Here is a 12,970-nt window from a genome sequence, read left to right on the forward strand (position 1 = left end):
AGGCAGACACGCTCGGAGGCCAGAGACAGACAGACACCGATGGGCTTTCCGAGAGCTTCCCGGCCCCTCCTCCATCATCCGTGGAGCTGCATGGCACACCTTATGCCCGAGCCTGCTCACAAACGTTCGTTTCGTTGTTTTTTACAAAAAGCTGCCTCATATGGTTTTCTGTTCACCTGAAATTGCAAACCAAGATCCGCGGAGCACGGCTCTCCCCACCGCAGGGTGCGGCACATTGCACATCAGAGAGCGTCACTCTTGGAAAACCTTCACAGACTCCACAAACCACACCACGCCCCTGGCAGCCCCTGCAAACACTTAAAGCCCCCCCACCCCCCCCCCCCCCCGCGTCCCCCTCCTCCCAGCTCCCTCTGACCAATCCTCCCCAATCGGCCCCTCCCCACGGGGCTCCGCCTTCGTTCCCAAGACTCACTCCTCTGGCGGCGGCCCTACCCATAACCGATAACCGGATACTTAGTGATCTAGGCTTTGTTTTGGTGTTGTTCTTCTCCCAACAGCTGGTCGGCTGGTTGGGAGCAGGTTTTGCGCTCGGCTCATCTCTGGACGCCCGGCCCCGCGGTACCGTGTGCGCGGAAAGCACCGGAGTACTGAGTGACGGGTGACTCTCCAGTAAGGAAGAGACACTTTCTGAGGACCCACGACGTGAAAGGCACCTACACAAGACCCCCTCCTCCGCCTCCTCCCGGGAGTGCTGCTGAGACTCCATCATCCCCATCTGCGGAGGAACGAGAAGCCAGCCCCGGTCTGCTCGCTTGTATTTGAGCAAATGCTCACACAGCAGCCTCAAGTGTCCACACCGTGCTTGTCCCTGGACAGCAGCCCCGGTGGGCTTAGCTGCTATTGTCATCCCAGCTTACGGCTGACGAAACGGAGGCTCAGGGAGGTCGCCGAAGGCTACCAGGCAAGTAGGTGGCTAAGCTTCTCCAGCTCATAATCTGCTCACGGCCACACGGCGAGAGCGCAGCAGTGAGAACCTGAATGCAGATCTGATTCCAAGGGCCCTGCTTCAGCCCCTTCACGATGATCATCGCATGGTTGCTTCCTGACACGACCCGGCCTGGTGAGACGCTACGGCCATCTTCTTATGAGCTATTAGGGGGGTGATAAATTCCGCCGGGGCCTACATGGTGCCCTGTAGGGCGTCAGAATTACGTACTGAGCCATCTACCTCCCCCACTGGACTGCCCGTCCTGGCCTACAGGGACAGCATCCGGTACGTCGCTGGGTTCCCTCTGGTGCCCAGCAGCATCCAGCATTAACCACGCACTCAGCACACGCACGTTGAAGGAAGGGGCGTGACTTCCCAGAGCCAGCAGACATGCCGCCAAGGCTAGGGAGGAACAAGAAGTTCCCGCACCCAATCTTCAGCCTAAGACTCTGGATATGGACCCGCCTTTCCCTGGAAGTCTAAGGGCAGTGTCCACAGGAGCTCCAGAAATGAGGCTCTAATGGACACGTGCCCCAACGCAGGGGTGGCATCGTATGACTCAAACTGCACCAGGTTGCCCTGTGCCCTCTGGCGCGGCCACTCCTTCTTCCAGCTCTGAGCCCGCTCTCGTAGGACAGGCAAAGCAATCCGGGGTCCAGGGATTCGGCTTCGGTTTCCACGGATGGATCCCGAGTGCCCCTCTCCGCGAGCCTCCGAGGACTTCCTGCCCCGGGACCCGACTTCTCCACCGCCCGACACTCGCTCTCTCCTTCGCTCGGGAGCCGGGCTGCTTCTCTGGGGCCAGGAAACACACGTGCACCTGACCTCCTGCAGCACTCCCGGCCAGAGTCCTCGTCACGATCCAGGTTTTTCTGTTTTCCCCCGCAGAAGTATCGTCCCTCCTTAGAGACGTTTGCTGGGGAATTAGAGCTCCCGCCAAGTGCCGACCCCGTGCCAGACTCATCGGCACACGAGCCCTTCGAGACAGAGAAAGGTTATGTTCCGGCCCGAGGTCACAGTGCTCGACATGAGGGGCAGGATGGGAGTCAGAACCAAGTCTGCTCAGTGTTGATGCCTGTGCTTTTCGCACCGTCGCACTGACTGTACCTTTCACTCTCGGCAGAAGAGGACACTCACTCCTCTGTGTCCACGCTCAAGTAACCTCCTTCCCACGATGGCAACAGGCTCCCCTCACAACCACAGCCTTCTGGCTCATCGCTCAAATGGTGCCTTGCCTAGCTCTCTTACTAACACTGCTTATATTAAAAACCAGAATCTTATAACCGAGGCCAATTCGTTCTCAACTTGCTGACGGAACAAGGAAGGCTCACAGGGTCGGAGACTCACCAAGGGCACGGTCTGCTCCTCTTCCCCAGTTTGTGTGCCCGGAACACAGGCCAAAGGGCGCTGCACTCAGAATAACAACCAGTGACACCCTCCTCTACAAAATGCTTCCAGTGCATGTCATCCCTTGACCCTCACGATCACGTTGTCTTGGAAATATCACAGGTGGCAGAGATCAAAGGAAAACGGTGAAGAGCCTGATCCAGGCCAGGAAGCAGAGCAAGGCCACGTCCACCCTCGAACCACCGTGTGGCCCTCTGGGGCTCCCGCCTCCTCTGTTCGACCTCCCAACCCTCACACCCGCTACCCTCCTCTCGGCAGAATGGGAATCACTGAACAATGACTGGGACCGGGACACAGGTGTAATCACTAGCTTCCAGGAAAAAAAAAAAAAAAATTTCCCAAATGCCCACACCACACAAAAGATCTGGCTACAGAATTTATGATTCCCAAGGCAATGAGGAAATCACCTGGAGGCATTTCTGGGTACATTCTATGCATCCGAACAGCAAAACTCCCTTCTCCCAAGCAAAAGGATGTTTGCACTAAATCAAGTGACTCTGCTCTTGTGGTGTCTTCCACGGTCCTACAGAAAGAGGGAGAGAATGAGCAAGGCCGGGCAGCACAGCAGACAAAGAGTTCGGTACAGCAACTGGCTTCCTCTGTAGTCCGCCCCTCTACTATTGGAAAAACCTCTAACTCAGGTTTGGTGGTGGCTTGATTTATTTCAACGACAGAAAAGAAATGGGCTATCGTTTGCGCGACCCAAAAACCACTTTAAAGGAATTTTATCCACCTTAATGCCTAAATCACAGAATGTGAACGCCAGACGGATGGGAGGAACCTGGGGCCCAGAGAAGGAGAGTGACTTACCTGCTGAGGTCACAAAGTATTTGGTTAAAAGGCCCCAACCAGGAGCCGGGTGGCCTGACCGCCAGGCCGGAGCACCCGGGTCTGCACAGAACTGTCTTCTCCACACGCCTCCTCCAGGGGCGAGGACAGAGCTCCCGGGGTCCCCCTGCAGTTTCCCAGGACACCGAGCCACTCGCCGAGGACAAATCCTGCAAGCAACGAGAAATAACGTCCACTACTACTGTCTCTAGGAAGACACGGTTAGCCACCCAAACCTCCCTCCTCTTTGTCAGGAAGGGCAAGGAACGGTTCGCAGATTCCCGTCACGCAATTTGTCACGGCGGCAGACTGCACACACTGCCATATCCACATTCTCCTCGGTCCGCAAGCTTCGCTGGCGTATACGAGACCCATGCTGTTTGCACCCTCAGTGATGGTCAGTGTCTCTGGGCAACCACGATGGCGGCTGGGGTCTTTTTTTTTTTTTTTTAATGTTTTTATTTATTTTTGAGAGCGTGAGAGTGTGTGTGTCTGAAGGGGGAAGGGACAGAGAGAGAGGGAGACACAGAATCCGGAGCAGGCTCCAGACTCCAAGCTGTCAGCACGGAGCCCGACGCGGGGCTCAAACTCACAAACTGCAAGATCATGACCTGAGCCGAAGTCGGACGCTCAACCGACTGAGCCACCCAGGCGCCCCAAAGGGGGTCTTTTCAGTGTTTTCACCCCAGACCCCTCTCATGTGGTTCTTCCCTCCCAAGTTCTAACCCACTGCATGGAAACTAGACGTGGGTAACTCCCCTTATCTAGGGTCACTTGCAAACAGGTACGGGCTTCTCCCTACTTCCCCAGTGCCCCTGGCTCTCCCCTTCCCAGCCCCAGCGCGCAGCCCCAGCTGGCACCCGGACCTGCCAGGCTCCACGTGTCCTTCTCACCGGGTGGAGCTACGGTCACCGCGTGCTGCCGGCCAGCCCACCTACGATCACCTTGCTGCCATCTCCCCCTCCCTCCCCAAACTGCCAGTCCTCTAGAGCGGAACACACGTCCCGCCTCCTCGGCGAAGACACCCTGGTCATTCCATCCATCCTGACCCCCCTTCCCAGAATCTCTCCGTCCATGTCTCTGCTTGGCCCTCCTCACCTGCCGATGCTTACAAGGAGCCCAGCGTTGGTGGCCACACAAATCAGACCCACAGCCCCGTTCCGAACCTTCCTAGCCGTGTCACCTTAGGTCAGTGAGTAAGTCCCCCAAACGATCTCATCCTTCACATGAGATGCTGATCATGTATCTCAGTGTTGTAACGAGCGTTAAAGGAGGGGCTCTACGCGCAGAGCCAAGTACCTCACAACTGGCGGCTGGCGGCATTATGACTGGCATATGCTCATCTTCCTAGTTCACTGTGCGACCTGGGATCGATGGGATCGATGAGTAGGTAAACACCACGCACATACTTCTTACCTTCCGAAACTATGAAGTCCTTAAATATCTGCCTCCCCTTAAGAGAAGCCATGAAACACTATCCTATACGACTCTATGCAAATACATTTAAAAGTAGGTGAAATACATAAGTTCACAGAAAGGAGTACAATTTACCAGATTGTCTTAGAAAGCATACACAGACCAATTTTCCATAGAAGAAGCAGAGAAACATGCCAAAGAATTAGCCCCACAAATGCAAGCCCCAGTCCCAGATGGTTTTACAGGGGAATTCTACCAAACCTTATATACCAAACCTTACTACACAAATTGTTTCAGAGGGTAAATACAGAAATTTTTCAAATACTTTCTTTTTTAGAAGTTGGTACAAAACCGATGTCTAAACCCGACAGAGATAGCACAAAAAGAGAAAACCGAAAGACTAATGTTACTTACAAATACCAATGCAAAAATCCTAAATAAAATATTAACAAACAGAAATCAACACAATACATTAATAGCACACCATGACCAAATGGGGTTCATTGCAGCAATGCCAGGATGACTCGGTGTTAGAAAACGTGCTAATATAATTTATCATATTAATATCTTCTCTAATGAGATCATGTGATTCTCTCCATAGATCATGAAAATGCATTCAACAAAATTCAATACTCACTCCTAATTAAAAAAAAAAAAAATCAACAAATGGCAATTGATGTATACTTCCTTAGCTTGATAAAATACGTGTAGTAACTCCTATAGGCTGAATGTCTGTGTTCCCCCCAAATTCATGTTGAAACCTAATGCCCAATGTGATAGTACCAGAAGTGGGGCCATTGGGAGGTGATGAGTCATGAGGAGCCTTCTCAAAGGGGAATGGTGCCCGGTACAAAATGGTACACAAGAGGTCCTACAGATCGCTCTTGCCCCTTTGCCCTGTGAGGATGAAGAGCAGACAGTCTGCAGCCCAGAGGAGGATCCCCACCAGAACCCATCCATGCTGGAACCCTGATCGCAGACTCCCAGCCTCCAGGGCTGGGAGAGATTAATGTCGGTTATTTACAAGCCTCCTAGTCTATGCTACTCTGGTATAGCAGCCCGAGTGGCCTAAGACACTAACAGACAAACCAAAGCAAGAAGAGGAACCTACTTAGTGAGAAAGACTTCAGGCATTCCCGGAAAGGTTGGAAACAAGTCAAGGAGGCCTGTTCCCTCCACCACGTTTAACACTCTATTGGAAGCGCCAGCTAAAGCAATTAGAAAAGAGAGACAACTAGAGACTTACAAATGGAAATGAAACAACAAAATTATCTGTCCGCAGCTGATGTGAAATCATTCATGGAAAACCCGAGATAACCAATGATAAAACTACCACAAATAATAAAAAACTCCGACAAAGTTTTCAATAAAGTTTTGCATGTTAATTCTATACCAAACAAGCATTTAGAAGCAATCAGAAAGTAGAACACTTAATTTAAAAAGAAACGTGCACAACCTCCATGAGGAAAACTGAAAGCACTCCTGAAAGACAAAGAAGTAAATCTGAACAAACAGAAAAGTGCCCCCTTGCCTTGGGAGAGGACAACTTACCATCAGAAAGATGTTAATTCTGTCCACGGTCACAACCAATTTAATGTACCAGCGAGGATGCAGGGATGTCTCAGAACAATGACGAAGGACGGACCCTACCCTCTATTAAAGGTTGCTACCGTTAAAAAGGTGTGATGCAGGCACATATGTTCCCAGGTGGATCAACACAACAGAACAGAAAGTCAACAAACGGACCTGCATGCGTTCAGATATGTGGCACCTGATACGGGAAGCATCGCAAACAAAGGGGGAAAAGATGGCCCTCCTCCAAACCGGAGTCAGGACAACTGGCAGCCATTTGGAGGAAGACAAAAGATAAATTTAAGTACTTACATCACACACCAGAAGAAACTCCAAAGATACCTGAGAATCAAAATACCAAAGACGAAGCCATTCAAGTCCTCAAAGAAGCAGAAGGCGAATTCTTTTATAACCCCAGCCTGGGAGAAGATTTTCTAACTAGGACTCAAAATCAGATGCCACAAGAGAACGGGGGTCAGGGAGGCTCCGGAAAGAACAGCACAGATGAGGCAGGGCTCGCACCTGCCTCCCGCGGCGCACCGGGGCCTTGTGGGAAAGCGCACATCTCTCCGAGCTGACCGTCTCCAGAGGCTGGGTCGCTGCAGCGCTGGGGAGCCTGTTGCACGAAACCTCCACGGCTCCCCCTCCCCCGGGACCAGTGCACTGGATTTGAGGCTCCAGTTAGGAAGCAGTTTCTAAACCATGGCTGGTCCCAAGACCAACCTCCTTTTCAGAAAATGGCCCTTGTCCCCGACCTCCTTAAGAAGTGACTTTTCCTGACACTGTATCAGATCTCAACCAGCCCCTGCTGATGTTTCCAGAGTCATCCTCTCCACTCCCCCACTCTGCCTCACACTGCGGCAAACGGTCCGGTTTCCTACACCCATTGGGCCCACTCTTACCCGCGGACGGTGGCCTCCACCCTGCCCGTCCGTGTCGTGCTACACCTCTCGAGGCCACGCCTCCCTTACCTGGCCGCCCTGCGAGACAGCGCCGTCCCCACCGGGCAGGCCTGCCCTTGGCAGAGTCCACACCTGACGCAGGAGCGGTGGCTGGACCCGTGTGTCTGCTCCGGCGGGCAGCGGGCGGCCTCACGTCGGGGACCGCCGCGTGACTCCACGGACGCGCACGGTGTGCTTGGTGAATTCACACGCCCGTTTGTTTCTACATCTCCATGACGGACAAAACTCCTGAGATTCGTGTGGAAGAGAAAGTTGCAGAGAAAAATACCACGGACCGTCCTCTCCTGGTAGCCATGTCTTCCGTGCTATTCTTAGAACACGCGATCAGAAGTGGCGAAGGAATGATTCTGACAGCTTCACGGTCTCCGCCAGGTCGATGCCCGTCTCCGTCAGCAGAGACACTGACAGGAGGACTTGGGAGCGTGCTCGGGAGGGACGGGGCTTGTGTGGCACTGGAGCAGAGGAGCCGACGCTCCAGCACAGCACAGCATATTTTCCCTTATAGGGTTACGGTGAGGACTCTTCGTGCAGACTCTGGCAAATCTTTCCACAGGCCCCCGCAGATAATCTCAATGGGCTGCCGAAAGGTCGATCTGAGAAACCTCAGGAAAAGCAGCATAGCCTCAGACGCGGTCTGCTTGGCGAGTTTGCCTCAGCTAGACCACGTCCAAAATTCCTCACGACTCAGACGACCACGATCCGAATGACCGGATGTGGGACCCGACCAAACATCTTGGGCTCCCGGTGCCCTGCCCTACAGCGCGGGGGTAACAACAGTTATGTGCCTCGCGAGACGGCTGGAGATCCAAAGAAGGCTATAAATAAAAGCCTGGGACTTCAGGGGAATTCCATTCAGGCTCGTTTAATTTGATTCTGAAAAGTCAAAGTAAATAAAGTTGCTACTTGTCACTCTCTCTCGGGTCTGCAGCCCTGGCAGTCAGGGCCCAGTTTCAGCATCGACCGAGAACTGATCCTTATAAGATTTGCCAACATCCCAGAGGAAAGCTTGCATTTCTACAAGAGTAAGTGCATGCATATATATTCTAAGTCCTGAGATGCTTCCTTTCTGGTCAGAGTGAGCCAGCAAAAAGCCCCCCAAGGGATCGATGTAAAAATCCACAGAGCATATTCTTGCAATCATCATAAAAGTCGGATTAACACATGGAGAAAAAACAAAGCGCTGAAGGAAATATCCTTCTATGATTTTGTAGAATGCAAAGGAGGAGCAAAACCTAGATCTGGAGCTGTCTTCCACAATCATAATAATACATGTAATCTGACCCCCTGAAGCCCTATTCCTAGGCTGGTAGGAGAGACCACAGATAAAAGCAAGCTGGTTGCTAGCAAAGGTTCCAGTATGATATTGAGAGCACGGTATTTGCATTCTACGGAATAGAAACTGATTTCAGTAGTGAGTTGTGAAACACCGACCACGTGCAAGACATCGGACTCAGAAGTAACAGCAAGCCCCGACTTCCAACGGTTCACGACGGACAGCAGCAGATAAACATTTGGACTCGCGATCCTTTATTCTATGAAAGGGAGAGTCGCAGGTTTTCACAAAAGGTGGCATTGCAAGATCCCCACGTCTGCAAAGGTGGCTCTGACAGCAGCATCCAGGAGGAAGTGGATAGTGAGACTACTGCACGAACAGGCCCACGGGGCAGGGGATCTGAACGACAGCCCTGGTAGGATGGAGAAGGAAATGTGCTCTATTCACTGCACTGTATTTCACATAGTTACTAAAAAAAAAACCTCATGGCACAGATACTTGGGTAACCTAAGTGTGGGGTGTACAATAATAAGTAACACAAACATGGTCTCTTACACTCAAGTTAGGGAAAAAGAGCCAGAAATGAGGACAGACGCTGTGAACAAAGCATCCAGCCAACAATTTTACATCACATTTTCTAGCTCCAGATCCCTGCTTCATCTCTGAGGTCCTCTGCCCTTAAGAATGGTTCTGTATTCACAGTGGCCCAAAGGTGAAGCCACCCAAGTGTCCATCGACGGAGGAACAGATAAACCGAGTGTGGGCCATCAGAACAGAATATTATTCAGCCTTAAAAAGGAAGGGAATCCAATCCGGACACCTGCCACCATACGGACGACACCGTGCTAAGTGAAATAAACCAGTGACCGAAGGGCAAATACTGTAGAAGTCCACTCCGATGAGGTCCTTAGGGTATTCAGATCCACAGACACAGAGTGCGGGTGGGGGGCGCCAGGGGCCGGGGGAGGGGAGGGGAGGTAGTGTTTAATGGGGGTAGGGCGTCAGTGTGGGAAGGTGGGAAAGTTCTGGAGACGGAGGGCGGTGATCCACAACAGTGCGGGTGTGTTTAATGCCACTGATTTCTATTCTTGAAAAGGGTTAAAATGGTCAATTTTATCACAATTTTTTTTTTTATTTATTGAGGTATAACTACATAATACTATATTAGTTTCAGGTATATCACACAATCTGTGAATGAATGAATGAATGAATGAATGAAGAATTGGCTCCATGTCGCCCACTCACAAACACCCTAGCGCCCCCTGAGCGAAGCTGAGCCTTGTCCAGCAGCCAACCCTTTGCCAGTGTGGCCCCAGCGTCCTCACAGATGGACCACCTTCCACACTCTGCCTGTGTGTGCTTCCGTGCAGCCAGATCCAGCTACTGCTCATTCTTTCCAGAACATTCTTGTGTTCCTTCCTCTGACCTTGGCTCATGTGTTCTGCAATACACCTGCCCCAGCACTCAACTTCTCTCCCAAGCAAGATTTCTGTGGGTGAAACCAAGCACCACCTCGCTCTGCAGACCCTTCCCAGATCATCTCAGGGGACGGCGACCACTCCGGCCTGTGTTTAGGTCCCTCATCCGTCTACTCTCCTGCCAGTTTCTCTGCAGAATAATCAGACGCTCCCTAGCAAGGAACAACTGAAAAGTGAAAGAAAGAAAAAAAAAAAAAAACCACCTCATTCCATTTATGATGGCCTTGAAATATAAGAAATACCTGAGTTGAACAAAGTGTTGTGGAAGACGTATAAACTGTCCACTGTGAGACGCTGCTCAGAAAACTGAACGCAAATCTAAATAAAAGGAGAAACACCATATCGCAGAGTGCAAGACTCTGTAGTTAATTCAGCAATTATCCCCCAAGATATTCCAGAGACTCAACACAATCCCAAACAAGGTCCCAGCAGCTTTTGCAAAGAGAAAAAAAAAAAAAAAGATGCTGAATCTAAAGTACATGAAAATGAAACAAACAAGAATAGCCAAACACTGCAGAGAGAAAAACCATGTTGGGGGACTTCACCGAGCTTCGAGACTTAACTGCCAGCCCACAACAACCAAGCCCATGCGGTACTGCTGTTAGGAGGGACAGTGAAACAGAGCAAAGTCCCACACGATGGCCAACTGGTCTCGGACAAGGATGCCAAGTCACTTCAATGGGGAAAGAACGGTCTTCGGAACAAATGGTTCTGAGCAAGTGGGTGTCCTGTGGAAGAGTGACTTTCATCCCCTGCATCAAACCGCCTAAGAAAATGAAGATTCAAATGGATCAGAGGCCTGCAGGTAAAAAGTAAAACCATAAACTATCTAGAAATAGAAAAGAAAACGTGCCAGTAATTATTTAGGACTTTGGAGTAGCCCAGGAGCTCTCGGGAGAACACAAAGTACTAACATAACATTTAGAACTCGGTAGGTTGGGGTTTTGAAAGACATCACTGAGAAAATACTTGCAGTGCACATTTGACAAAGCACAACAGACTGACTCCTCAGAACGTCCAGAGAACCTAACAATAAACAACAGAGGAGTCCGACAGGCCACACGCACAAAAAGACACAAATGGCCGTGAGACGTGGGCACCACCAGTCACCGGGGTGAAGCTAGTTAAAATCACGACGGCACACGCCTCCACCTGCAGCACGATGACCAGAGCTCGCGAGACTGGCGGCGTCAGGCACAGACAAAACCGTGAGCGTGCGGCGCACTGGCACTTTCCTGGAAGGAGCCTCCGTGGTGCAGCCACTCCAGAGAACAGTCTGGCAGCTTCTCCTAAAGTGAAACGTGCATCTCCCGTGGGGTCCGATAATTCCACCGTGCGTGTCTGCACACAAACGTTAGCGGCTTCGCTCAGAACAGCCAGACGCTGCCCTTGGCCTAGAGATCATTAGCAAATACCCAGATAAACCATGACGCGTTCACACAACGGAGTATTCGGTCGCAATAAAAAGAAACCAACTATCCATTTGCGCCACTTGTGAAGGAAGCACAAAAAGGCACACTACACGATCCCACTTTCATGCAATTCTAGGATCAGCAAAGCAAAGCAAAGAAGGCAGATGGCGAGGGGGGGGGGGGGGGGGCGGGGAACAGGTTGCCCTGGTCTGAGTGGGCGAGGGACCCGTCCTGCTGGATTCCGGATTCGCGGGGCTCCAACCAGGGCGGGGCAGGCTGATCACGTGACAGGCACGGAGTTCAAGGTCAGAGAAAAAGACCCCACCTAGTCAAGGCAGAGCCACACAAAACAGGAGACGTCTGCACACTGAGTCTGATAATGCCAGACAAACGGGAGAAAACCGAGGTAAATGGGATGTGAAGAGAAGATTCTGCCGCACAGCAGATAGGGAACAGGAGCATGGACTGGCTCGGAACAGCAAGGGCTAATTCCAGTTTCCTAAGGAGGGAAGCAGGGCTCCTAACCACAGGCGCAGAGACTCAGAAAGTTCCAGGGAACAGAGTTGTGTCTTCATCACCATACAGCTGCTCGGAACTTCATTCACGAACGCGTTCTCCTTCTAGTCAACGGAAGGAACAAAAACAAACAAAAGGGGAAAGAAAGGCAGACTGAACTCGTAAGCCGGATCCGACTCAAACAACCGAAGGCTTTATTCTCTCCCAGGCCACTGCTGAGGCCGACCAGGTTCGGAGGGGTCACGGCCCACACAGCTGCAGGGGACAGGGGACAACCCGCACCCTCTCCAGCTCTGCCTTCTCCCAGGGGCGAGAGGTTCCTGCTCAAGTACGAAGCCCTCCAGCAGGAGGTCAAGGCTCCGCGAAAAGCGGCACACAGCCGCCCCTGTCCAGCAAGCATGGAGAGGCCACGTGAAGCCCGGGTACCCGCGCACCTGCAGGGAGGCAGGGCCGGGCCAGGTGCAGGGGCGCGGGCGCCCACCTCCCCCGCCAGCCGCTGCCTCCTCACAGAGTTCCAGGGGCAGGCAGCGAGGTACGGAGCCCACCCACCCTCTCTGGGCACATCTGTCTCCCCGCTGACTCGGTTTCCTCTTCAGGCAGAGGCTCCTAAAGCTGAAGAGATCTTGGGCAGTATCCCACCTAATACTATGCGGGTTTGTTTTTTTTTTTTAAGTTTTATTTATTTTGAGAGAGACAGAGAGAGAACATGAGCAGAGGGAGGGGAAGAAGGAGAGTGAGAGAGAGAGACAGAGAGAGAGAGAAGGACAGAGAATCCCAAGCAGGTTCCATACTTAGCATGGAGCCCAAAGTAGGGCTCGATCCCACGACCCTGGGATCATGCCCTGAGCTGAATCAGAGTCAGATGCTTAATCACCCTAGCCACCCAGGTGCCCTTAATACTATGGTTTTATGAACACAGACGCTGAAGCTAGGGGAGGAGCAGGGACTTTCGGGCCAAGAGCACAGAAAGGACCGACAGAAGAGTCTAGTTGCCCAGAAGGTTCTCTTTCTCTGAAACAATCCTACCTCCACAACCCGCGGGGACGGTGCTAACTCAGGGCACAGAAGAGGCCGGGCACCACCTCCGAATGCAGAAGCATCGCTTTAAAAGAACACGAGGCGGGGTGCCTGGGTGGCTCAGTCGGTTAAGCGTCCGA

General features: G+C 52.0%; 1 protein-coding gene across 8 annotated transcripts in view; it reads right to left on the reverse strand.

The window, feature by feature from the left end:
* AFAP1 (actin filament associated protein 1) overlaps positions 1 to 12,970 on the reverse strand; it is a 149,519-nt gene that overhangs the window by 90,271 nt on the left and 46,278 nt on the right. For 3 of the 8 annotated variants that reach the window (XR_015250624.1, XM_086705528.1, XM_086705532.1), the window contains exon 3: positions 3,167 to 3,354. The exons of 1 other annotated variant lie outside the window; for it this stretch is intronic. Coding sequence is in view for 5 of the 7 variants with exons in the window: in XM_086705528.1 (XP_086561654.1) it covers positions 3,167 to 3,354 (188 nt within the window). In the remaining 2 variants the exon portion in view is untranslated. Of the gene's footprint in view, positions 1 to 2,763; positions 2,880 to 3,166; positions 3,355 to 7,143; positions 8,005 to 12,970 lie in introns of those variants that run through there. 4 more of the 8 variants (XM_086705529.1, XM_086705531.1, XM_086705530.1 and 1 more) reach the window with 3 other exon arrangements.

This window comes from Puma concolor, chromosome B1 (assembly GCF_028749965.1).
Source record: "Puma concolor isolate L17-30 chromosome B1, mPumCon1.1.hap2, whole genome shotgun sequence".
Classification (NCBI taxonomy): domain Eukaryota; kingdom Metazoa; phylum Chordata; class Mammalia; order Carnivora; family Felidae; genus Puma; species Puma concolor.